This window comes from Talpa occidentalis, unplaced genomic scaffold, assembly GCF_014898055.3.
Source record: "Talpa occidentalis isolate TD23 unplaced genomic scaffold, MPIMG_talOcc4v2.1 talOcc4.11, whole genome shotgun sequence".
Lineage (NCBI taxonomy): Eukaryota > Metazoa > Chordata > Mammalia > Eulipotyphla > Talpidae > Talpa > Talpa occidentalis.
The window spans coordinates 50,372,814-50,400,003 of NW_023601104.1; the positions used below are offsets into that span (position 1 = coordinate 50,372,814).

Here is a 27,190-nt window from a genome sequence, read left to right on the forward strand (position 1 = left end):
CTTTCTTATAGTTATTCTTTTTCCTGGTCCCTTATTTAGGTTTTCTAGATTCCTGCTATGAGTGAGACCATCCGGTATTTTCCTTTTTCTTTCTGGCTTATTTTGCTGAGCATGATCCCTTCCAGCTCCATCCATGTTTTTGCAAATTGCATGTGTTTATCTTTTTTGAATGCTGAGTAATATTCCATTGTGTATATGAACCACATCTTCTTGACCAGTCATCTATTTTTGGGCATTTGGGTTGTTTCCAAAGCTTAGCTATTGTAAATAGAGCTGCTATAAACACAGGGGTGCAGGTGCTCTTTGGAATTAATGTTTCTGTGTCCTTTGAGAACCCAAATCTTTTTATACTGGAGAGTTAGCACATCTACCCTTTGCTCGAGAAGTAAACACTTTATCTTCCAAGGTTTCCAACAAACTTATCCTTTACTCTGAAAGGAGGCACAGCACCTACTGAAGTTGGCCCCTCTATAGACACCCTTGAAACAAAGACAACCAGTGCCACTGCTAACAAAACAGGCAGGACTATGGGAGACCCACAGAGAACTATCTCCCAGCACTATTTCCCTGCCCACACTAGTTTCCACAGCTGAGTATGCCACTTCGGCAGCCACTCTAATCTGACCCACAGAGGCTAGGACCAAATCAACTTGCTTCACATGGTATTTAAATAAGGTCCCTGGCAACAGGGCTCCAAATAGCAGGGTGGGAAGATCCTGTATTGATCTCAACCATGGCCCCAAGCATCCTAGACACAAATAGCTTAACAAACTCCATAAACCATCCGGGTCTACTTTAGAAAACCTAGCAGCTTTCTTTTAAGTTTCTGTATTGACCTTTCTACTTGGCCTGATGTGCTAATTCAGGCTCTGTGGTAGGAATTGCACAGACTCCACTTGGCCCATCTGGAAGAAGTCTAGGGCAATCTTCTCATCCATAACAACACTGGCCAATAAGCTGAGGCTGGCCTGGAATCCTTCAAGGACCACGTGGTTATTGATAACTTCAGCTAAAATCAGGGGCAAATTTTTTACCACCTTTTCTTTTTTCTTTTTTTTTTTTTTTTTTCCCCTGCTTATTTTCCTCCTAGCACTTTTCTATTGGATAATTCCAGTGTTCAGCCAGCAATGGGGCATAAATAATTAATTACTTACCCTTCTGGAGAACTTCATTTTGGAGCGATCTCTGTGGTCATCTGAGGGCCACATGATCTATCAGTGGCGATTCCTCAAACACTCAAAGATCCCTTATGATTGCCTCTAAGAGAATTCTTCGGAAAGGCAAGTTAACTCTCGGCTTCCACCAAGAAGTAAAATCCTGAAGGCACATAGATGTCCCTGGAATGAAAATGTTGTTTATATTGTAATTGTTGGCCTCTTCAAGTGGGACCCACAGGCATAGGTTAACAGTTCCTCAGTGGAGCCTCCTGACAAACTGGTAAACTTTGGATAGGCTTCCAGTTCAGTTTGAATAATTGAATCTAGTGCCTGATTTTAGAGGGATTGCTCAAGAGCTGAGATCCAAACTGTCTTATTTGTCCATGCCAGGAGAAATGTGGCATCCATTCCCCTCCCCCATGGATAACTGAGCAATAGATAACTGCAGAAATAGAATATACTCTTAACCGGTGTTTTGCATGGGAGATGCAGAAACTGAGGCTATTCTCTATCTGATAGATTTCTTGGTAAGGTCAAGGGCAATGGCAATCAAAATCATGGTCAGAGCTGTCTCAGGGCAGAGAACGGCAGATTCAGCAGCCAGCTGCCTTTAAGGTGCTCGTAACAGTTTGTGAAGCCACACCAGGGTATTTGCTCTCCTGAGGAAGGATCCAAGGTAGCTCTGAAAGACAAACTATCTTTAGAGTTCCTTCCACCCTGTCCCAAGAGTCTACGGTATTTTTGCCTCAAGTGTTGGAATTATTACTCTCTCCATCACCACAAAATCAGCTTGTCACATTATAGTTGTGATAACTTCACCTTTTTTCCAACATCTCTACTCAAATTCAAACATTTTATTGAGAAGAACCAGGTGTAAAGAAGAGGAGACATTTTCTAAACCACATTATGCCACTGTATGGGGACAGATGCTTTCCCTCTAGGTACTTTGGTCTAAGACAAACTAACAGGAGAAAAACAAGTTTCAAACATTTGAGAACCCCAAATATATGAGACCCAAAGACTGTCAGGCAATTGGAGGCTTGTATATATCATCCTGAGCTAAAAGAGAAAGAAATAGGGGTCTGGGGCTTCAAAGAGGAGTAAGACAATTCACAGGAAGATGAGATGAGCAAATGTGTGGTAAACAAATGTTTGCCATGCCATGTCATGCATAAGTCTTTCAGACATAAAAGTTTTCTCTGGGGTCCTCCCTGGTAGCTCAGTGCTATCAAGCTATCGCCAGCCACTGTAGCATAAGTTTGATCCCCATCCAGGGAGCTACTCCTCATGGCGCAGCAGACCTCTCCTGTCTCACCCACTGCTTTCCTCAGCAGTGTATTTCAGTCAATCTGCCTATTCTGTTCCCCACTCTGTCTCTGGTGAATCCTCTCACCCACCATACTTCTGGCCTGCCCCCCAGTTCTTGTATGCATAAATATTTTTTTAAATAATAAATTATTTTAGGAGTTGGGAGAGATAAGCAGTTTTCTCTGAGTCTGCTGGGTCTTAATTACCTTCGGCTCAAAATAACCCACATGCCTTCAGCTCAAAATATTCCACATACCAAAATGGTATATTGAGAATAATATGGGGTGTCATGTTGTTCCCCCTCACCACCCAGTTTGGCCTACAGGAAACACTTAGGTGACTCACAAGGTGGTGTGCTCAACCAAGTGGTGATTAGCCTTATGATAAGGGGCTCTAACAATCCAACAACGGAATCCAGGTGGCTGAGCCAGTTTGAAAGCCCAAGGCTCCCTTTGGGCCAGGCCACCAACTTATCAGCCTACAATTGCCATTAGTGAACAGAAAAGCATCATGCCTAGAATCAGCCAAGGAGGAATTCCAATTTCTAAAATAATACAAGCTCATCCTCACTGTTATGCAAGAAGTAGCTAAGAGCTCATCCCTTCCTGAATGCAATGACCAGACTGCTTCATTGAGGTGTGTAGACCAGAACTGTTACAAGCACCAGAGGAACTAGAGTTAAAAATCTATATATGAACTGATTTTTGGAAGTGGCCGTTCCAATACTCCATAATATCAGAGGCCTGTGAATGGTAGAGAGCATAAAATGCTTATCAGAAATCTCAACTATCAGCACATTGTTGAGTAGCTTTTATGATTAAAAAAAGGAAAGAAAGAAAAAAGCTCATTACTGTCAAGCTGCAAATGGTCCAGAAAGCTGAAAAAGTGACAAGGATTAGTTTCGAGGGCCCCAATAGTGTGGCTGGAATTAGCTGATTTGACTAGAACATGGTAAATTAAGAGAGTGCAGAAAGCAGTGAGGCAACACAGAGGGCCCTGAAAGGACAAAAGTTTGATGTATTCCATCTGCTAAGAGCAAGGAGGTGGAGTGACCCCCTTCCTGAAATACATTGGCAGGCATCTCACCTGTGGCTTGCAGAGGCAGCCTCTGCATCAAAAACTGGTTCCCTGACTTTGTGCCTGGCTGAGCACAGATGTGTGGCCTTAATAGGTACAATGATGGCCCCAGGCAGTAGTGGCAACAATCTGGTGAAACCCTTGAGATGTGAACAGCAACTTGATGTCAGAGAACTGGCCCTTTCTATGAGTATCTACCTGAGTGACCCAGACAGGGTCACTGTAATTTCTTATCCACCACAAAAACTCCCCAAATCAGTTGAATTCTGGTGCCCTCTCCTCCCAAGGGACTTTGTAGGATAATGACTCGGGTGGCCACCTCCAATGAAGCCATAAAGTTTGAATCTCTCCCTTCTACAGAGTTCCCCAGCATACTCAGGTACTGGCCTTAATCATCTCTCACTTTAACGAAACTGAAGTCAAGGTAGAAAGAGGAGAGGAGACACCAAGGGAGAGAGTATCTCTGAACCAAGAAGGTTTGCATTCAATTTCAGTGACCACCCCATCATGACTTAGCCAAATTAACTTCTGATGTTTTCAGGCCATGGAAAGTTTTGTATTGAAAAGCATGTCCCTCACTGCTAACACCATTTATTTCAGTTTTGGGGATTCTTGGGCTTAGCAGTCACAGCCACATCATCTTTAAAGTTGTCCCATTATGGGTTTCCCTGGTCGCACAGGGATATAAAGTCTCAGCAATATGGAGCTATCACTAGCCATGGCAGCATGAGTTCAATCCCTGGCCAGGGAGCTAATTCACATGGCACAGCAGACCTCTCCTGTCTCACCTGCTGCTTCTCTCAGCAGTGATCCACCAGTTCTGCTCCCCACTCTGTCTCTGGTAAATCCGCTCACCCCCCATTACCCCCTCCACACACACACACCTCTGCACTACATCCCCATTCTTGTATGCATAAATAAATAAAAATAAATATTAAAAAATTTAAAATAAAGTTGACCCATTATCACAAGATTCCTTCTTTTACCTGCTCAGAGAAGTGACCAACATCTAAGGCAGCTTTTTTCAATCCTACCTCTCACTGCTAAATCTCTAGCATTACTTAACAAAATAGGATAGTGGGTAAACCTTATTCACCTAATCCACTCAATTCCTGGGCAAAAGCATTTACTACTGGATAGCAGGGAGTTGTCTCAACTCTGCTTGCATGTTGGGGTCATTACCCTTTCACTTCCAGAAGACCCTGTCTCCATCAGCACCCCATCCTCATCACCAAAACCTTCATGAACAGTGAAGGGTCTGAAGCATTACCCTACTTGCAAGTTACTACCTAGTCTAGAAGTTTTGCGGGTGCTGGCACTGGACAGGAGATTCCAGGGTCAAACACAAATAAAACTTTGCAATAGACAAAGTATCATTTTCTTTTTCTGGTTCCCAAACCCAAGTTACCCCAGTTTCAATAGGACAACACAGAGTTCAGTTGATACCTGTAAATGCAGAGGGATGCAGGGCTTCCCCGTTGGCACAGAGGTTGAGCGCTGGGTTGCAAAGCTGCCCACAGCCTCTGCAGCGCTGGTTCAATCCCCGGCCGCCAGGCGAGGGTCCCACATGGCGCTCAGACCTCTCCTACCTCCCACTGCTCCCCTCAGCAGTGTACTTCGTCACTCTGCCTATTCTACTCTCCGCTCAGGTTCTGGTGAATTCTTTCACCCTCCTGTGCCTCTGACTGGATCAGGTGCTTGTATAAATAAATAAATAAATCTTAAAAAAAAAAAAAATGCAGAGGGATGCATTACAGGAGAGGAATCTGGAGCATAGGGAACCCAAATATTTTCTAGTGTCCTTTGTTCCAGAAAGAGATACCATCTTCCAAGGCGCTAAGTAAACCTGCCCTTCATTGTGCAGGGAGACACTATCTCTTCTCTACCAAGCAAACATACTTGAAAAATACCGCAGAATAAAGGCTGTCACTACCTCTGCTTCTAAGACATACGGATGGGTAAGAGATCTAGGGAGAATTGTCTAATAAATACCTCACTGTGAACAGATAATGCTGAATGATCTCCTCATTTGTTATTTACTGAAAAAAACAGACAATTGCATCAGTTGGTGAAAATATGCCTCCCTGCTGAACCACTCAAAGGTGAGGTTCCCATTTTTCTTTTTGACTCTGTTCCAGATTCCCTGACAGGTTAAACATCTTCCCGGTATCTCACAGGTTGGTGTTTCACAACAATCATCAGCAAAATAACAGATTTCAGTGAATAGCAAGAATGAAATAAAGTTTTCTGAGAAGAGGGCTAGGATAGGAGTGGTAACCTGGATGTCAGCTAACTAGTGATTCTTAACTTTTTGCTGTCTTCAACTCACCGGTGATTCAGATACTAGCCATCCACTTGTGAGTGGTTCTCTATGGAAGGCTCAAGGGGGGAAATCAAATCTGAACATTAATTGAACAAGTCCAAAGTTAAATTCACATAATTATTATTTCAAGATAGTATGAATACAGTTCAGACATAACCATATCCATCCATTTTTAACTACTTCAAAACTAAATAATTACATATTATGCTCAACATCCCTAATACTAATGATATCCATTGACTCTTTAAAAATACCAAAGTTGGGGGCCTCCCCTGGTGGTGCAGCGGTTGAGCGCTGAGCTGTGAAGCTGCCCACAGCCTCTTCAGCGCCAGTTCGATCCCCGGCCCCCGGCGAGGATCCCACATGGCACGCAGACTTCTCCTGCCGCGCCCGCTGCTCCCCTCAGCAGTGTATTTCAGTCAGTCTGCCTGTTCTGTTCCCCACTCTGTCTCTGGTGAATCAATCCTCTCACTCCCCACACCTCTGGCCTGTACCCCAGTTCTTGTACGCATAAATAAATTTTAAAATATTTATATATGTATATATACTGACTGCATCTGTCCACAGCAATCACTTCAGAAATATAAAAACTAGATTAATATTTAACCATTGAGAAAAAAAAAAATAGTGACGTACCAGCTGATTTTTTTCATTTGGAATTTAATGAGTGTACATCAAAATACTAGATAGTCATTTTACACTTAAGGAATAAAAATCTTTAAAAAAATACAAAGAGTGAAAGGATTTTAACCAAGTTTACATTTCTTTTTGCTATAACTTTCAACTACAATTCATCTCTTCATATCTTATTGCAATGTGCAAATGCATTTGCAGCACCCAGTACAATCGTGAAACTCAATTTAAGGAAGTACATTGTTAATAATGGTCCTCACAGGAAACTTTCTATTTAAAAACTCTATAGAGAATATAAACACCACATAACAATACAACTTAACCACCTTTTGTCATAGGAATCATCACCAAAGTTTTCTGGAAATGAATTTATATAAGAATTAAATATTTAAAAGATGAAATGTTCCTTATTTTAACTTTAGCAAGATCTTTCTTTTTCATTGTAAGAAACTTTAATAGTTTTAAAGCAAAAGTTGTTAGAGTCTAAATAGCTGAAACTGTACTCCTGAGTTCAAACTTACAGCTAAGTCTTTTGTAAATAATTCTCAATAAAATATCCTCCCTCCCCAACCCCCTGCCCCAAATCTTGTATTGTTTCTTACAAAACTTTGGTCAAGTAGAAATATATCCAATCAGATGTATATGCCATACAATAGCAAGAAAAGTAAAGCCCAACTAATGACTCCAGGTTTTAGAAATAGAAGGCAATTAAAATGTACTCAAAGTTACAATAAGAAAAGCTTTCACAGGGGCAATATTGAAACAGTCACAAATATTAAGAAAATACTTATCAAAGTACAAATGACTACAATGTTAAAATAGACAAAAACTACTATACAATAGCCTCTTTCAAAATTAAAAATAAAGAACACAACACGAGTCAGGATTATCTTCCTGTTCTACTCATGAATTTTAGTCTCTATATTCATAAGGTTGGTTATGTTGACATCTAGTAGAGTTTCTTATGACATCTGATGAAGTCTCATTTCAACTTCAGAGGGTGGTTCTTTGCTGCAGAATCTCCAGATTTGGGTCACATCTTGGTCACTGTACAATTTCAAAGTAGTGCAATATCGCCATGATGTGCTGGGGCATAAAGACGTACCCCGTGTAGAGCGCCATCCCCACGATGGAAACCAGCATGGAGTCTGGGGTGTAGTTAAGGAAGCACTGTTTTTTTTCAGTTCAAAACTAAATTCCAATTTTTTTCCAACTGTTTTATGTTGAAGTACCCATTCATTAAATGCTCTCTCATATCAAGTATTTATAAAGAATATAGTTACAGTCACTAACATTGACAGTGCCTGGCACCATTCTAAGGGCTTTGTTGTTGTTGTTTTATTTTTTAGTTCATTTTATCTCATCATTGCCTTGCAAGGTTGACACTGTTACTCCATTATACTCCAAAACATCAGACTGTTTAAAATTAAGCATAGAAAGTGACACCCTTCAATATAAGAAACAGGAATGTATAGGAATATAGTTGCTTTTAATAAAAAAAAAATGTATTTAAAGGTATACCAACTTAAATAAGTATTAAGAATTATGATCTGAGAATTTTAGAATTATTTAGATTTAGGGGGGCCTCCCTGGTGGCACAAGGGGTTAAGCACCGCACTATGAAGCATTCCACAGCCTCTGCAGCATGAGTTTGATCCCTGGCCAGACAGGGAGCAACCCACAGGGCGAGGCAGACTCCACCTGTCTCGCCCGCTGTTCCCCCTCAGCAGTGTATTTCAGTCAGTCTGCCTGTTCTGTTCCCCACTCTGTCTCTGGTGAATCCTCTTACCCCCTGCATCTCTGGCCTGTACACCTGCTCTTGTATGTATAAATAAATAAATCTTTTAAAAAAATAGATTTAGGATGTGGCTACAAGCATTTAACTTTGGAACAAACAAAGCTAAAATCAATCATATACGAGTGACACATAAGCTGACAGCACCTGCTACTACTAAACGTTTATCATTATTATCACTAAACATTCCAATAACTTCAAATAAAAGCCATCTTGATAACCTAAACGATGAGCGTCCTGTACTGTGTTCCTTTCTTCTCATTCCAAAAAGGAACCGAAGTGATATATGTATCAACAAGGGGCCCTCCTCAGAGGCCATAAAACATACTGCCAAGAGAAATTATGTGAAATCGGGCCTCCCTGGTGGTGCAGCGGTTGAGCGCTGGGTTGCGCAGCGGTTGAGTGCTGGGTTGCAAAGCTGCCTGCAGCCTCTGCAGCGTCGGTTCGATCCCCAGCTGCTCCCGGCCACCAGAGGAGGGTCCCACATGGCGTGCAGACCTCTCCTGCCGCCCGCTGCTCCCCTCAGCAGTGTACTTCGGTCCTTCTGCCTGCTCTGCTCTCTGCTCTGGCTCTGGTGAATTCTCTCACCCTCCGGCGCTTCTGACTGTACCCAGTACTTGTATAAATAAATAAATAATTCTTTAATAAATAAATAAATAAATAAATCTTTTTTTAAAAAAAAGAAATTGTGTGATATCTACAGACTTTTCATCTTGCTGAATCATGTCGACATGCTAAGAGGAATAGCAGCTTCTGCACCAAGGCCGTGTTTTATTCATCCTTTCATTCATGTTCTCCTCTCTCCCTGCTGTCTTTCATGCCTTTAGCTCTACATACTACGAGTTCTGTAATACCTTACATTCTTGTATGAGAAAATAGGGTTTAGATAAACAATGTGCATGCTGCCAGTTAATATTTTTGTTTAGTTAACAAAACTCTTTCATATATTATCTTGCTTAACCCATACAGCTTTCCTGTAAAATGTTTACTATGATCATTACTCTTCAGAGGAGGAAAAAAAACAATGAGTGGCTTATCCTAGACCATACAAGATGCTGTTTTCAGAGACAGGGTTCAGGTGAAGCAATCTTACTCAAACCCTAAACTCATTCTACTCATCTGATAAACATGGGGGAAAGTCTCCCATGATCATTTTTAATTCCCTTTGTAAGCTTCCTTAATCCAGTTATGTCAAAAAACAATGTAATTTTTTTTTAAAGATTTATTTATTTATTTATACAAGCACTGGCTACAGTCAGAAGTGCAGGAGGGTGAGAGAATTCACCAGAGCCGGGAACAGAACAGACAGACTGACGAAATACACTGCCGAGGGGAAGAGCGAGCACAGCAGGAGAGGTCTGTGTGTCATGTGGGACACTCGCCTGTGGTCGGGGATCGAACCAGCACTGCAGAGGCTGCAGGCAGCTTCACAGTCCAGCGCTCAACCGCTGAGCCACCAAGGGAGGCCCCAATGTAATTTTTTTTAAAGCACACATCATTGGGACTCCCTGGTAGCACAAGGGGTTAAGCACCGCACTTTGAAGCAATCCACAGACTCTGCAGCACGAGTTTGATCCCTGGCTGGCCAGGGAGTGGCCCACATGGTGCAGCAGATCTCTCCTGACTCACTCACTGCTCCCCTCAGCAGTGTATTTCAGTCAGTCTGCCTGTTCTGTTCCCCATTCTGTCTCTGGTGAGTCCTCTCACCCCCTGTATCTCTGACCTGTGCCCCAGCTCTTGTATGCACAAATAAGTAAATCTTAAAATAAATAAATAAATAAATAAAGTACACATCATTGCTCTCATTCTCATCACCCACACAACCACCTGACTCTTACCTTCTCCAGGTCACAGACAAGACTCACAGGTCACCAATGACCTCCTAGCAAGTTGACACTATTTTAGTCCTTCTTCACAACTCTTTCCATGCTCTCTGAGGCCTAACCCTCTCCGATCTACAGAGCTAAGCCCTGACTGATCTTAACCAATTAGTAATCCCCTTGTCTTTATAACAAGGCTCACCCTCAAAACTGATCAACCAGTTCAAAGTTTATTACTTCTGCCAGGAATTCAGGAATGGAGAATATTCTCTTTCTCTTTCTACAATACGCAGTTCACTGCTGCAATGCTGGAATCATCAGTGTCCAGTGATCCAGCAGAATCACAAGCTTCAGAACAAAGATGACACGTGGAGGTGGTAGAAGAAAAATAATCACAGAAAAATGGAGACAGAACCCTGATCAAATCACCTGAATCCCACCTTTTCAATTAATTTTCAAAACATAAAACAATAAATTCCCTTTATTCTTAAACCAATTTGAGTTAGATGTTCTTTGTTACTTGCAGCTGAATGCATTCTAAGTGATGAAATGGTCTTCCAGTGCTCTCTCTTGGGCTCCACTCACCCATTACAGAAACAAACAATCACTTAATGTTGCTGAGCTGGCACTGACTTCCACACTGCAGACAAATGTTTTCTACAACTTACTGAACACTTCCACTGATGACTTCACACAGGCACTTTAAATTCAAGAGAACCAAAGCTGAATTAACTTTTGCAAAAAGTACCCCCATGAGCCTTAGTTTTCAACTACTTTTTTTTATGCAATATAAGAACTGGGGTACAGGCCAGAGGTGCAGGGGGTGAGAGGATTCACCAGAGACAGAGTGAGGAAGAGAACAGGCAGATTGAAATACACTGATGAGTGGTGCAGCGCGAGAGCCAGGAGAGGTCTGCTGCGCCATGTGGGTAGCTCCCTGGCTGGCCGGGGATAGAACCTGTGCTGCAGAGGCAGCAGATAGTTTCACAATGCTGTGCTGAACCCCTTGCACCACCAGGGAGGCCCAAGTATCAACTATTTTAAAAGTAGTTGGTATAACTATTGATTAACTGTTTGCCTAAGTCACCCAATGTAGAAACTTCTTGATTCCTCTATCCACATTCAAATTTTATCAGCTCTTCCCAAGCTCTACAAAGGACTCACATCTCATATTTTTCTAACCCTAATCAATGATAAATAACTAAGATATTTATCATTCTTTTCTTAATAGGTACAAATTCCTATTTTAGTCCTTTAGCCACTTATTACTGTCACTCTTCACTAGAATGATCCTTTTAAAAGGCACTTGGTTTCCAATTATTTGCAGGATAGCACTTAGATAAGCCAAGCACCCAAGCACCTCTCCAGACTACAGCAAGCAGTGTTAGACTGGAGTCCATGCAAGTAGGCAGGAATTAAGAGACTGACACAGGGTTTCTTACACCAGCTATTCCTGAAGGAGTTTTATCAGAAGAGGAATGAGTACAGCAGGGAAAAGAAGCTAAGCAAATTCAGGGGCTCAGCTCCCACAGGGCACCCCAAAGCATGAACTGTACCACATATTGGTTGGTGTTGCCATGAGGCAAAGGGTCTGACTCTTTGTATCCCTTAATCTGTCAATCGATAGCTGCAGGATAAGGTAGGAAAAAAAACCACCTGAGAGAGACAACTGCCTTGGCCATGGACAAGACTCTGGAGAAGGGGCAGCTGGAAGGCATCAGCAGACCACACTTGGACACTCTGTAGCAGCCAGGGGATCAGTACATCAGCTAGTCCAGGGAATCAAGGTGGGGACCAAGAGTCCCTATTCTTCTATACATTGTACTCCCAACACTCTAAATCATCCCCTCAACAAACACATATCCTATTCATAGTCATGTTACATATCTCAGGAAATAGTAATCTTTATTTTCATAGTGTTCTACTTTTGGCCATGGTTTAGTAATAATAGTAGTAGCAGTGGTTTTTATTTTGTGAATGTCTAGTATGACGCTGTATTAAGAACTTCAGAGAATTCAAGGAAAGCGGTTCCTTGGTAGTTAAAATGGGGAGAGGAAGAAGGGAGAAGCAACTGAGAAAGGGCATGAAGGGAGCTTCAAATATATTTTTCTTCAGCTAGTTGGTAGTACATGCATGTTCATTATATTATTCTTTATGGTTTGGGGTTTTTTTTGTATGCCTGAATAGTCTATAACTTTTTTAATAACTAAGAACTGTAATGGAAAATGGAACTACATTTAGTACTAAAAACTGTTTTGTGTGAAGGATTTTTCTTCTTTACAAGGAAGGGCTTGAGGGCCTCCCTGGTGGCACCAGGGTTAAAGTTTCAGAGCTATCAAGCTATCTCCAGCCACTGCACACCAAGTTCGATCACCAGCCAGGGAGATACCCAGATAGCACAGCAGACTTCTCCTGTCTCGCCCGCTGCTCCCCTCAGCAGTGTATTTCAGTCAATTTGCCTGTTCTACTCCACACTCTGTCTCTGGTGAATCCTCTCACCCTCTGCACCTCTGGCTTATACCCCAGTTCTTTTATGAATAAATAAATATAAATAAATCTTAAAAGAAAAAACAAGAAAGAACTTGAGTTAGGCATCTTGGGACTACTTTACTAGTAAATAAATAGGAAGTTTTACCTCTCAGAAACAAACAACTTTCAAGAGTTCTCCTCAAGATAAACAGAAAATTATCAAAAGTCACTTGAGCCTAGATGCAAATGCTAATTTATTAGCTGCTCAGGAAACAAACAAACAAAAAAAAAACCACAACACCTTAGCCACTTTGCCATAGCTTGACTTTTATGTTGCTGTGATCCCACTTCTCCGAACTATTTCCAGGATCACAAAATTAAACAAACCTAGAAAAGGAAGTATTCTATATATTTAAAGTTCAAAATTATTGCCAAAAAATCACCTGAAAGCTCTCAACCACTCAATTATAAGAGAATATTTAAAACAGACTCAAGTATACAGTGACACTGCACTAAGTGCACAAGCTGACAATGAGATGTGAGAACATTCTATCAGTCGTAACAATAGCCTTGCAAAAAAAGGCACTTTTATAACTTTCTACAAATGCAATTTAGGCAATTTTAGCCATGTAGGTGAAATTGAAAAGTAGAACACTGCTTGGCACCACTTAAAATGGTAGCTTTACTGATACTTTTAGGCACTAGTTCCCCACCACCCCCCACCCGCCAATTTTGCCTTATTTATCTTTCTTGGTGTCTGTAACCAAATTTATCCCTGAGGCCCAGGAGAGGGGATCAGGGCCCATGAGTCACAGTGTTATTGTAGCAGCCTTTTGGGCCCATGTCTGCCATGGGTGGGGCAGGCACCGAATTTGACACAGCTGCACAGACAGTGGTTTTACTGTGACTTATGTAAGATTAAGCAACATGTGACCTTCAGCCCCTCAGAAGTGTTCTCACAGAGATAAACATTTATCACGTGGAATACACCAACTAAAATCTGCCATCTGGTACTTGAGTGGATTTCTCAATCTCTCATATATTTTAACATATGTTGCAAAGTTTAAAGTGTCCCTGACAGACCACGCAAGAAAGGGGCATCAGGAACACCACAGCATCTGAGACCTAGGTTTGAGTTGTGACTCTGCCAACCCCTGGTTGTGTCAAAAGGTCTCCTCCACAGTCTCTACCTGTAAATTGGGGACACATGTCACCTACCTTTCAGGCTTTATGTGAGAATTTGAAATCAAATCTATTCTGCAACAAAAGCAATATAATCTGTAATCAATTTTTCTTTCAGTTTTGGGCACTTAACATCATGATGCAGACGTACAGTTGGGGACTGTGGGCTACTCATGATTTATTCATTTGTAGCAAAATCTTAGGACTTCACAACCTGTTTGGACCAACGTTTCTTCTCCATAAAATGAGGTCACTTCCAGCATTATCATTTTAAGATCCCACTTCCTTAGAGAGAGCAGTCAAGTACCACCCCTTCAATTATCCTTAGCATAAGTTTCTATTGCTTGCACACACATGTGCATGTGAAAACACACACACAAAAAAACATAATCATCGTATATAATGCAGATATATTAGGAGGCAATGTTAGGGGGAAAGGATGTCCTGAGCTAATCCCAAACAGGCTTTGTGGACTCCACCGCCCACTCCAGACCAAAGCCATCAGGACATTGGGAAAGACAAATCCCGTCACCACCATAGGGAAGGTGACTGGGACCTGAGGGTGGAGTTAACAGCCAGGTTGGGTATAAAAACCAAACACGTGGGCCTCCCCGGTGGCGCAGCGGTTGAGCGCTGGGTTGCGAAACTGCGCGCGGCCTCTGCGGCGCCGGTTCGATCCCCGGCTGCTCCCCGGCCACCGGAGGAGAGTCCCACATGGCGCGCAGGCCTCTCCTGCCGCCCGCTGCTCCCCTCAGCAGTGTACTTCGGTCCTTCTGCCTGCTCTGCTCCCCGCTCTGGCTCTGGTGAATTCTCTCACCCTCCCGTGCTTCTGACTGTACCCAGTGCATGTATAAACAAAAACAAACAAACAAACAAACCAGCAAACAAATAAATAAAGCATGCCTCTATTAAAAAAAAAAAAAAAAAAAAACCAAACACGTGGGCCTTGGGGTCGCTCGCTCTGTCACTTGCCTCCTGGCTTCACGGCTCCTGGCTTGCAGCCAGCTCTCAGAGTGCCATTTGAGATTCCAGATCGGTGGATCGGGTAGGACGCATTTGAAACTTTGTCTCCCATTTTTCTCCCTGAGCTGTACATTTCCTCATTTGCCCTTCCCTTGTAAATAAACCTTTTATTAACCTTTCGTGTGTGCCTGCAGTAGAGTATTGATAAGACCTTTTAAGTGTACAGGTGAGGACCCACAGTCAGGCACCCCGTTTTGTATCGGGGCTGCCCTATAACAGCAATACATAAATGATAGAGTAATCTACTTATCAAGCTCTTACTGTTGTATATATAAGTATCAGTAGCTATATACACACTAATCATCTATATTTAGAGAAGCTGCCATGATTCAAGAAATATAGTTAGTGAAATCTAGAATAAACCAAAAAAAAGTCTCAACAACTGAAAGACAGGCTTTTGTGCTGTGTTTATAACTGTCTCTATCACTGAATTTTAAGTACTTGCGATTGTACCTCAGCTGCTCCTTTGCTTCCAGCTATAGCACATTGCTAGATAAGGCAGGCGCTCCATAAATATTCAAGAACTGAGCAGATAATGTGCCAGGATATGTGCAAGCGCTGAATGAATAATCAGAGGTTATTTATAATCTGGACATATTGTAAATACTGCAATAGGTTCAATCAATTTAAAAATGAATCAGTGTGAAACTATGTATCTGAATGTTGTTTACTGATTCTTTAAACAGGACCCCAACTTATGAGCTGCTAAGTTTCCAGTGACTATAGAAAAAAAAAAAAGGAATTTTTGTCCCTACAAGGGCTCTTCCCTCCCCATTTCCCAGTAACTTTAAAATTCCAACAAAGAGAGGAAATGCTTTAAAGATCAGTACAGTACATCGGAAGCAAAACCATAGTAACAAACATTTCCCGTCCCAACCAGTAACTCCACACTATCACTGCCTACCTTAGCAACCTAGCCACAAGACTTAGGAGAAATCACTAAGTTTTTCACAGAGAAAAGGCCAGGAGACTTTTAGTCGAGTGAGTATGCATTATACCTCTTCACGAATATAAATAATTTTATAGCTTAAAATCTCTAATTGCACTGGTCCCATGAAGAAACAGTAAAAAAATAGAAAGAAAAAGTCGAAAGGTCATCAAAAACAATTCATTTTCCTGTAAGTCAAAATCCTTTCATAAACTTAATTCTAAAATGACACTTTTTTTTTCTTAGATAAAATGGAAAAAAGAAAATAAGGCATTTAACAAAATATTTCCATGGGCTGTTTGGTGAAAAGCAACCAAAGCCTTAACTGAAAGCACTGCTGGCTACTAAAGGAAACTCCAAAAAGGAAATCTTCCTAACTACTGTGGTTCCTTTCCCTTAATTGCCCTCCCCCAATTGGAAACCATCACCAAGAGAAATGTTAAGAAAGTTAACTTTTAACAAATATATCAACTACGTCCTGATACTTTTTAGTTGCCTTAACATTTAATTAAATTAAAAGTGGAAGATGTCAATACTATTACAGTACTATGTGTTAGCAAATTTGACATTCTAGGATCATATTAAAGGATATCACACCAGCATCAGAAGTTAATGTTTAGCAAAGCAAAACCTATTCTGTGAACTTTCTGTAGTGTGTTGATTTATATATATCTAAGCATGGAAATTGATTTTAGATATGTCAACTGAAAACTAACCCAAACAAAAAAGTATGCTTCTGACACCAGCTATGATCAGTTCAGTTCTGAACTGAAATCCTGGAAATGGTTTTTGGCTCTGAGTCCCAAAATACCAGGCGATGAGTGGCTGTATATATTAATTACAAATTCTACTAATTTTATGAAGATTTTAAGTCCCAGCATCAAGACAGAAAATAAAATTCCCAGTCTTCTCTGATATATTATCTGTTCTGTCATGATATGTTTCTGGAACATCAGTTAGCCCCCAATATGACTAGTATGGCATGGGGAACTATATGGCTTCATATGGAATTTTTCATAAATTAGAAGAACCAGATTTGTGGGAAAAGAATTATAACCTTCAGCAAGAAACAATCCTCAGCTCAGCTGCTACACAGGCAGGTGCTCTTTTAGTTCTATTTTAAGAAAACTAAAAATTAGCATCTGCTCATGGACTCCCTCTCCAGAGAGGTGCAGGGGCTGCATGGCTCTCTGTGGGTGGCTGGTTACACTGCCTTCTGCCCCTCCTCCCTGAAACCCATCCCATCTGCAAGACTTCAGCACCTACCACTAGCATTTCTAGTCAACTTTGTCGTCGCATTTGTTGTACTGGCTCCTAAGGCAGCCTACAGTCAGCCAACCTAAGCTATCCAAGTCATCCCAAGATGCCATTATTCTTTTATTTTTGTTTGCTTGCTTACTAAATTGCATGGGGTTTTGAGTGGTCTGCTTCAAATGCTATTTTCCCTTAAGTCTTATTATTTGGGGATTTGTCAGGAATGCACTGAATGTGTAATGGCCAAAATTCTGCTTTCATAATTATTAATTACTATCTTTCTGTCATTCCATAACTACAGTTTTTTTTTTTTAGATTTATTTATTATGTTTGTTTGTTTATATAAGCACTGGGTACAGTCAGAAGCACGGGAGGGTGAGAGAATTCACCAGAGCCAGAGTGGAAAGCAGAACAGACTGACGAAGTACACTACTGAGGGGAGAAGCAGGAGGCAGGTCTGCACATCATGTGGGACCCTCGCCCACCGGCCAGGGATCGAACCGGTGCTGCAGAGGCTGCAGGCAGCTTCGCAACCCAGTGCTCAATGGCTGCGCCACCAAGGAGGCCCCCGTAACTACAATTTTTAAGCATTATAATTTATAGCTATAAATGTGCTATTAAGTAGATCTTCTAAAACACAATTTTAATCATTAAATTTCAGCTTTGGAAGTTTTTTTTTAATAGGAAGAATTTCCCTTATCTTTATTCCTAAATACCACAAATATTACAACTCAAGCCTGCGCAATGGGAAGCGTCAAGAGTTTTTAAGAATATGAAGCAGTGGAGACAGGAACTATAATCACCTCTACTGAAAAATCAAGTGTATCACATGCTGAAACACAGTAGAATCTCTGTGTGCTCTGCCCTCAGTGTCATCAATCTGCCACGACTTTCCGGCCCTTCATCTTCCACATTTTTTGAAAGCTATTAAAATTATAAAGGGCCCCCCTGGTGGCGCAAAGAGTTGGAACACAGCCTATGAGGCTGTCCACAGTCACTGGGGTACCAGTTTGATCCCCAGCCAGGGAGGAGACCCACATGACACAGCAGACCTCTCCTGTCCCACCTGCTGCTCCCCTCAGCAGTGTCTTTCAGTCAATCTGCCTGTTCTGTTCCCCACTCTATCTCTGGTGAATCCTCTCACCTCCCCCCACACCTCTGGCCTGTACCCCAGTTCTTGGATGCATAAATAAATCTTTATTGAAAAATAAAAAAAATAGGGACTCCCCAGTGGCGCAGTGGGTCGTGCACAGCCCTGTGAAGCTAACTGCAGCTTCTGCAGCGCAGGTTTGATTCCCGGCCAGCCAGGGAGATTCCCACAAGGCGTGGTGGACCTCTCCTGTCGCGCCCACTGTTCCCCTCAGCAGTGCTTTCAGTCCGTCTGCCTGTTCTGCTCCCTGCTCTGTTGCTAATGAAACCTCTCACTCTCCCAGGCCTCCAGCCTGTGCCCCAGCTATTGTATAAAATAAAAAATAAAATAAATCTTAAAAAAAATCAAAAAATAAAATTACAGAAGTTGCAACTAATTATAATAACCTAAAGAAGACAGATAAGGGATAGTTAACATTCTCGCCATAGTAGTATAAAACCATAGCAGTATAAAACAGGTTAAAGCAGCTGTCTTCAAATACAGCAGAGAAGCCCCAGAAGTACAAGACACCCCACAGAACATGGATATCAGGGGAATCAGCTTGCAGATCTTTCGTTTCCACCATCCCATACTCTGTCTCTTCTGAAGTTGACCAGAGAATTGTTGTTAGTTCTCCTTCCCATCCCCCTACAATTTCATTTCTCCTGTTTTACTTCCTGGATCTAACAATTGTGCATCCCCAGGGTATAAAGTAACTTCTGAGACAGCAAACATAGAGATAATAACTAACTCAGGTTACACTTTATTTCATTCTGTTAAAATGGACCTGGCACAGGTCCAAGCCCCATCTAATAACTCAAATTCAGAAACAAGACACTTTTCCAACCTAGCAGAACTGTGCCCATGAGGGAGGTAAGAAGGGCTGTTCTGCCATTGACAGGTATTGACCAGAAAATTTACTATCACTGTTCACAAGAACATCCATAGGGTAGGCTTTGAGAAGATGCACCTCAGCACTTCAAGAGACCCAGAAATTTGCCATAAAGGACATAATTCAGTTGACACCAGGCTCAACAAAGCTGCCTGGGCCAAAGGAGTAAGAAATGTCCCATACTGCATCCATGTGCACTAGTCCAGAAAACGTAGAGCATGAAGAGTCACCAAATAAGCTCTCTACATTGGTGACCTTTCTACATTGGTGTGTACCCTGCCACACTATCAAAAATTTACAATGTGGCTGAGAAATAACTGCTGGTTGGGCCTCCCTGGTGGTGCAAGGGGTTGAGACGCAGCAGCCTATGAAACTGTCCGCAGCCTCTGCAGCACGAGTTTGATGCCCTGGCTGGCCGGAGAGGAACTGAAATGTCACAGCAGACCTCTCCTGTCTCGCCCGCTGCTCCCCTCAGCAGTGTACTTTGGACAGTCTGCCTGTTCTGTTCCCCACTCTGTCTCTGGTGGGTCCTCTCACCCCCCACACCTCAGGCCTGTACCCCAGCTGTTGTATGCATAGATAAATAGATCTTTTAAAAACAAAAAGAAAGAAGTAACTGCTCCTTGCTCAAAGTATAAAAACACAAAAAAAGGAAATGAGATAAGAGAGAAGGTATTTACATAATCTTTTTAACAGAAAGCTGCATTGAGCTTTTCGTGACAGAAATTAAGGCTGATTTTGCCTATTTGGCCCCAGAATGATGACTGGCTCTGCCAATCAGGTTATGAGATGAATTTTTTGCTATGAGAAAAATTAAGAGTTTTAAGGCTTTAACAAAATTATACAATATAACAAAAATGATATATTTTTGTTACAATATAACAAAATTATACAATATAACAAAATACATGTATAAAAAGCAAGGAATTAAATCCTTTGTAACTGTCTAAAAATACTAAGAAGTATTCCAAATGTGATTTAAATAGCTAAGAGGATATACAGTAAATAATTTTTATTCTTTTAGGGATTCACACACACACACACACACACACACACACAATCTTCCCATTAGATGAATGAAAGTATTAATATATCAGTTGCAGTTAGTTAATTCCTACCTTTTCTTTTCCTCCCTAGTAGTGAAAAGCTATATTCAGTTCTACAAATGGAAGATCAAAAGAAAATGACATAAAACGCAAAAAAAAAAAGTATCATTGGAAAGAATTTTTCTATTTAAGTTTGAAGACAATGAAAAATATTTCAAGGTTATTCCAAAGGCACATTTTGCTTGAAAGTATTTTGACAAGATCTTTCTGAAAGGCATTACGCTGACTTACTAAGAATATTTTCCCATAAGTAACTTTCTCTGATGTTGAGAATTTTGCCTAATTATCTGATCATATGCTAATTTTTACTGGAATTCTATGTAAAGACTCATATGATTCTAGGAGCCTCCCTGGTGGTGCTAGGGATTAAGTCTCAGTACTATCAAGCTATCACCAATCACTACAGCATGAGTTTAATCGCCGGCCAGGGAGCTAAGCCATGTGGTGAAGCAGACCTCTCCTGTCTCGCCAGCTGCTCCCCTCAGCAGTGTATTTCCATAGACCTGCCTGTTCTGCTCCCCACTCTGTCTCTGCTGAATCCTCGCACTCCCTGCACCTCTGGCCTATACCCCAGTTCTTGTATGCATAAAGAAATAAAATAATTTTTTTAAAGACTCATAATTCTACATAAACAGTTCTTAAAGTGAGGTGCCCATTAATAGAAAAGTTTCAGTAAAAGACTGGTGAATTTGATTTTTAATAATTTCCACACTGACCAGCTCAGAGGAAGTTCTGCCAAAGACAAGAGATAGAGAGCCATCTATAATACTTTTTGTACCTTTTGAGTCTTGAAACACAGAATGTATAATCTACTTTTTATTTCTAATTTTAGAAGTTTTAGGGTCTCCCTCATGGCACAGGGGTTAAGACGCAACTTATGAACTTACCCACAGCCACTGTAGCATGAGTTCAATCCCGGGCCAAGGAGCTACCCACATGGCACAGCAGACCTCTCCTGTCTCATCCGCTGCTTCGCTCAGCAGTGTATTTCAGTCAATCTGCCTATTCTGTTCCACACTCTGTCTCTGGTGAATCCTCACACCCCACATACACACATACACACCTCTGGCCTGTACCCTAGTTCCTGTATGCATAAATAAATAAACCTTTAAAAAAAAGTTTTATTTTCTAAACTTTCAAATACTATAATTATTCTAGTTTGTTGAGATGCATAGAAAAATCCATCTCAGTTCTAACCTCTAAGCATTTGAAGACACTGCAAAAATCTAAGGAAATAAATTAGTTGTTAAAGAAAATAATGGACTGTTTAAAATTGTAATGATTTTAGGAGGCTTTTATAAAAGTAATAAGGTTTTTTTTTTCTTGACATGCTGACAAATATAAAAATCTAAATGTAATCTAAAAAATGTTTTTAGTTAATGCTTTTTTTTTTTCATTATCATCACAAGACTACGTCAATCCAAACACCTATTTCTTCTACCCTACCTCTTCTTACCACCTTTAATCTATTACAAACCCTGGAACCAGAGTAAACCTTTTCCAAATTAAATGAAAATCAGATTTGATTATCCCTCTCTTTAAACCTTCCAAGAGCATCTGGTTTCTATGAGTAAAAACCAGTCTTTACAGGACCTCCTGCACTGACCTCACTGGCTAATACTCATTCCCATGGACATGTGCCTCAGGGGTGGCCTTCACACATGCCAGGCAGGTCAGACCCAGGCACTTTGCACTGGCTGTTCACACTTTTAAAACTTTTGCTTAGGTTTCTGCCAAGCTAGTTCCCTTTTCTCCTTTATGTTTTACTGAAATACCCCTTCACATTGAAGTCCATCCAGATACCCTCTTTTAAAACACCTGCACATTTAGGATTTGACCCTGATCTACTCTCCAGTTTTCCATAATGCTCACAGCCTAGCATACTATGTACTTCACTTGTTATGAAAGCATCTTTGTCTCATTGCTCATCCATACAGCACAAGACATAGACCAGCACCTGGCACATGGTACATTCAGAGCTGCTATTTGTTGATTTACAGTGATCCCAACCTACTTTTTTAACTTTACTGCCTTGTACTTCATTATACTACTTTGCTTTAAAGAATCCCTAATCCCATCAGTCAGACTGGAGTATTTGCCATCCCAGAAACCTGTTGAGCAAAATCCACAACTTCCCATCTGCTGGGAGGAGAAAACCACTTATATCGCCCTGAAAGTTCTCTGAGAACCCCCAGTAGGCTTACTGTGTCCTTCCTGCTACCCTTGAAACACCCAGTGCTTGGGAGTTTTTAAACTTGCTGTTCCTCCTGCTTGGAGTGCTTATTACCTTGGAATTCTCTCCCTCTACCACCTTACTTTCCTCTTCAACAACAATCTAGTAACACACACACACATATAAAAATATATATATTTTTACTTATTTGTACAGTGGCATAAGAACAAATACCTTATCTGATTTATTTGGTTATAGCCCCAGTATCCAGAATAGTACCTGGATAATTAGGAAGTACATGATAATTAGAGAATTCAGCAAATGTACATATTTTACAAAAGAATTGACAGAGCAATGCAAATTCTGTTAAACTCTCCAAAATATATCAGAGAAGCTCTTCCAATCTACATAGTATTTTCTATTCCCTTAAATTTGAATTGTTTCCAGGAACTGGACTCTGTTCATCAGAAACAGCCATGCTCTGAAGTTACTCTAAAAGTAGTTTTAAAGTAGTCTTTTATCATCTACAATTCTACTGCAATTGCTTTGAAATGACAATCAATATATAAACAAATGTTTCTCAAGCATTGTGGTTTAAAAACTTTTCCCTTGAAGAAACATGGACTGCCTCTTTCGGGGAGAATCTAATTCCTCACAGAAACTAAAACTGCCCACACTTTGCTTAAAATAGGACAAATGTCATGGAAACTTAAGACACCACAGAGATATAGCAAATATAATCCAGTGGTACAGAATAAAACTTCATTTTTTAATGAAAATAACAAGGCTAATGTAACTTTTAGTTATGCTTCAAGTTATTTTAACAAGATTATTTTTAATTTTTCCACCGCCCTGAACAGCATGATTACAATGTTACTCAATGAAGCATCAGAGGGAGGGCCTCACTGGCTACAAAATCTCTCATGGTTACAAAATCTGATCTTTTTCTTTTCCCCACTAGCTGCAATTAGGAAAAATCTGAAACATGTTAAAAACTTCTGTCCAAATGAAGCCAAATAGTTCTCAGTCTGTTACAGGTCTCCTTCTACAGCATTCATTCTATAATCCTACTTAGCACATAGGTGATTCATTTTGTTACCTCTGTCTTAATGCAGGTGTCAAGGTCAAGTCCCTTTTTTGTGTGTATAAACTATTAAGTCATGTCAGCACATGGAAAATGTTCAAATATGGTACCAAATATGGTACCAAGTATGGCAGAAGGTAGATAAGAGAAAAATTAGGATACAGTGCCTATCATGTAAAGTTTTACAAAAACATTATATTTTAGGCTTTCTAGCAGTGAAAACCTAAATAATTGCTTACAATATAATTTTAAAGAGAGTATGTCTTTCTAAAACTAGGTAACTGTCTGCATAATAGTTCTGATTGAAGATTACTAATCATTAATGAATTTATGAAACTCAAACTACTTCACAATAATTAAGGGGGGGGGGTAGGAGAAGAAAGGGATCCAGCTTTTTCTTTTAGTTCTTTCCTTCAAGCTAGAATAAAAATTCAGTTTTCAAACTGATGTTCCAAACTACAGGATAATTAAATGCCTGACTTTCAAACAACTCCTGAAGTTGAGTTGGAATAATATAAATACAATAGCTGATGCTAATTTAAGAACAGCTTATGTGAAATAACTGCATTTCTAGCCTGGGTTAATTCAAAATATTTTTCTGGGTTAATTCATTAATACGAAATTTAAGATTTTTCTTTTTACTTTAGTTACAATAACCAAGATAGGGAAACAACCTAAGTGCCAAAAACAGATGAGCGGATCAAGAAATGCCGTACATATACACAATGGAGTATTACCCAGTAATCAAAAAATAAATAAACTCATGCCATTTGCAGCAACAAAGAGTTGGGAGAGATAACACTGTAAAATAAATCAGAGGAGAAAATAAATACTGGGTGGTATCACTAATACATGGACTATAGAGAAACCAAACTTAGAACCAGATAAAGGAAACCTTAAAAGCTAATCCTTGAAAACTGACTGTAGACCTGAAGCATCCAAAAGCAGGAGGAGGTGGGGAGGAATAGGGAGAAGGAAGGAAGCACAATGGACTCTGGTGGTGGACTATAGGTGATGTGGTGGAGCTATCTGATGGGGAGAATCCTAATGTTATCGCAACTAAAATAATGCATTATTTTTAAAAATTCTTTTTAATCTTAGGCTTAAATCCACAGGATTCTACAGTACCATAAGCTGGTTGGGTGCCATTCTCTCAAGTTTTTTTTTAATTAAATCACTGTTATATAAATCAATGAGCAGTCAAAAATTTCAAAGGCAGAAATCTAGAAGCACCAAATTTCACGTCATAATTTATTTTTCCACCCCTCCCCCCCAAAATCAACACTTAGGTATTGATAGGACACTATTACTATTACAACACAAAGGAAAAATCTTAAGACAAATAACACTGTAGTAGCATTTATCCACATACCAATAAAAGTTCTTTGGTGGAACATTGCTTAAATTCACTTTTAAGATGAATTTAACTGAGTAAACAAGTATGTGCTGCTATATTTTAGTATACATTTTAGAAGGATGATCTCATGATCTTTAACCTATAGAACTTCGAACGATACTAAACTGCAGGTACAAATAAATGATCAGAGCATACTTTACAAACACGTTCTGTTTCCAACTTTGGTTGGAAACCAAAGTGCCAACTTTGGTGAGAAATGCCAACAATACTAAAAATAAATAAGTTTCCTTGTAAGCGCCTAAAATTCATCAGAAGTATTGAAACGAAGAAAAAAACTCAGCTTTAAGTACAATCTTAATGCTAGTTCAATACAAATGAACACACTTATTAAAGCTGGCAGTGATATTACATAAATAATTCCATCAGAAGGCAACCTTGCAAAGTTGTTGTGAAGCTGTTCCAAACTAAACCACATTGAAAAGGAGACACCCTGTATGAAGTAAGCATGTTATGAGAAATGTGTTTCATATTGACCCCGACGTTTAATTTTAACGTTACATCTCATTAAAATTGTTCTCTGCAAGGGATATCCACAGAAACTAGTGGGGACACAAAAACCAGGGACCTAACTACATAACCTTGCGTTACTAACTGGGTATGTTACGCAAGGAAAATGTTTAACAGAATTGCTTGGTTTGTAGTAATTACTTAATAACAAGTATTCATTAGCTATCTATGAAAACACAGTTTCAAACACTATACAACCAATCACAAATTTCTTTTTGGGCTCGACTTCTACGGACAGTGCAAAGAATAAAACAACTGCCAGTCTTGAAAATCAAAAGATACGACTGCTTTTTAAAACTACTAAGAGTGTCAGAAACACAATTTTACAACATAATTAAAAGGCTGGTAAGCAGAGTAGCGTTGTCTTTAGCACCAAAGTCAGCTAAATCACGGACAGTTAAAGGTCAAAGGCGTCCAAGCCGGCAGCGATTTGCTCCACTTATGCGATCCCAGCCTCGCAAAGACAGGCGCGGCTGAAGTGCTAGCGCGGACGCACCAGGTTAGACATACCCTCGGGGATTTCCTCCAGGAACAAAGCGACCTCGAATCTGAACATTTCTCCCCACCCCCAATGGCGCCCCCGTCCCCAGCCCTGGGAGCTCTGCCCGCGGCCCGAAGCCCTCCGCCACCCAGACCTCCGCGTGCCGGCGGGGCAAAGGCGAACCCGCGTGCGCACGCCTCCCGCGAAGCCGCCTCTCCATTCCCGGGCCCCCGCGGTGCTGGGCCCGGGGAGATGCGGCCCCGCGGCCAGCGCCCCCACCCCAGCCCCCGCGTCCGCGGCCTGGCAGGATACTGAACACAGTCCGCTCCCAGGGCTCCAGCATGTAGAGCGCCGTGACCAGCAGGTACTGGTAGTAGAACCAGGACATTTGCTTCCAGGCCCGCGCCAGCGCCATCCCCGCCACGCGACTCCCGTGCAGCAGCCGAACGTCAGCCTGTCGGGTCGGCCTCGGGTTCGCTTCCTAAAGCCCCCGGCCTCGGGGCCCGCCCGCCCGCCACCCTGCGCCCATTGGCCGGCCCGGCCCCGCGCGTCACCCACGGGCACGCCCAGCACCCCGCGCGCGCGCCCGGACGGCCGGACGCGAGCCCCGCCCGGACGGCGCTCATTGGCCGAGGCGCCGCCTCGCGTCGCTCCCGTCCCCCACCCGGTCCCCCCGGCCGGGCCGCGCCCACGCTAACCAAAGAACGGTACCCGCGAGAGCGCCCAGGCGCGCCGCGCCCAGCCCCACCCGGCCGTTGGGGGCGGGGCGTTGGCGCCGGATGGGGGCGGGTTGCTGGAGAAGGCGGAGGCCTCCCGCGGACAGGCGACCCATCCCCCCCAATTTCGGGCGCTGGAACACTTGTCGAGGAAATATTTATGAAATACCTGTAATGCCTCGGGCATCCAACTGGGCAGGGGTACCACGGGAGCCACCAGGAACGCATTACGTTCCTTACCTCGTGCACCTACTGTCCAGCATGGGAGACAGGCATTAATCCCAGGAAAGCAAGTAAAGCGGCCATGGGGGCGGGGGTTGAGGGGGGTGGAGAGCTGAGGGGGGCGGGGATAAGTGCTAGGAGGAGGGAAGATGTCTCTGAAGTTTGTACACATTGCCGCCTCCTCTCTCCCACCCTCAAGCACACACCAAAACACCCACATAAACCAGTATGTCCCATGCACTGTGTAATCTAAAGACAAAGGAGAGATTACCATAAATATGTCAATGACCCGTGTCTTTTAATAGCTGTAGGTACTCTGCGGGTCAAGGCTGGCAGAAGGACGCTGATGTGGTGGGTTCTGCAGATGACAGGTTGCTTGAGATTTACCTGCAGGCTGATGATGAGCCCTGGAGAAGTATCCAGATTCTCCCACTAGTGGGCCAGCAACATTGTACTCCCCTTCAGGAATACAATGTATGGTGTGTGGTTTTAAT

At 41.7% G+C, this 27,190-nt stretch overlaps 1 protein-coding gene, 1 long non-coding RNA gene and 1 other non-coding gene across 3 annotated transcripts in view; all 3 read right to left on the minus strand.

Annotated features, from left to right (window-relative positions):
* LOC119239004 (uncharacterized) overlaps positions 1–27,190 on the minus strand; it is a 64,571-nt gene that overhangs the window by 30,334 nt on the left and 7,047 nt on the right. Inside the window, exon 2 of the long non-coding RNA XR_005123724.2 lies at positions 1,155–1,337. This is a non-coding gene — a long non-coding RNA (uncharacterized LOC119239004). The remainder of the gene's footprint in view (positions 1–1,154; positions 1,338–27,190) is intronic.
* SPTSSA (serine palmitoyltransferase small subunit A) lies at positions 6,942–26,231 on the minus strand. The gene is made up of 2 exons (XM_037503197.2): positions 26,071–26,231; positions 6,942–7,646 (listed from the first exon to the last, which is right to left on the minus strand). The coding sequence occupies exons 1-2, from the start codon at positions 26,171–26,173 to the stop codon at positions 7,543–7,545; spliced, it is 207 nt and encodes a 68-aa protein (XP_037359094.1). The 5' UTR covers positions 26,174–26,231; the 3' UTR covers positions 6,942–7,542.
* Positions 13,334–13,468, minus strand: LOC119239650 (small nucleolar RNA SNORA5). The gene has a single exon (XR_005123928.1). It is a non-coding gene; the product is annotated as a small nucleolar RNA SNORA5 (small nucleolar RNA).

What these genes read in the sequence shown, in the direction of transcription:
- SPTSSA (XM_037503197.2), bottom strand. Translation starts at nt 26,173, where the DNA reads ATGGCGCTGGCGCGGGCCTGGAAGCAAATGTCCTGGTTCTACTACCAG. An exon ending in CTGGGAGCGGACTGTGTTCA is followed by an intron (nt 7,647 to 26,070) that starts GTATCCTGCCAG and finishes ACTACACCCCAG; the next exon opens with ACTCCATGCTGGTTTCCATC.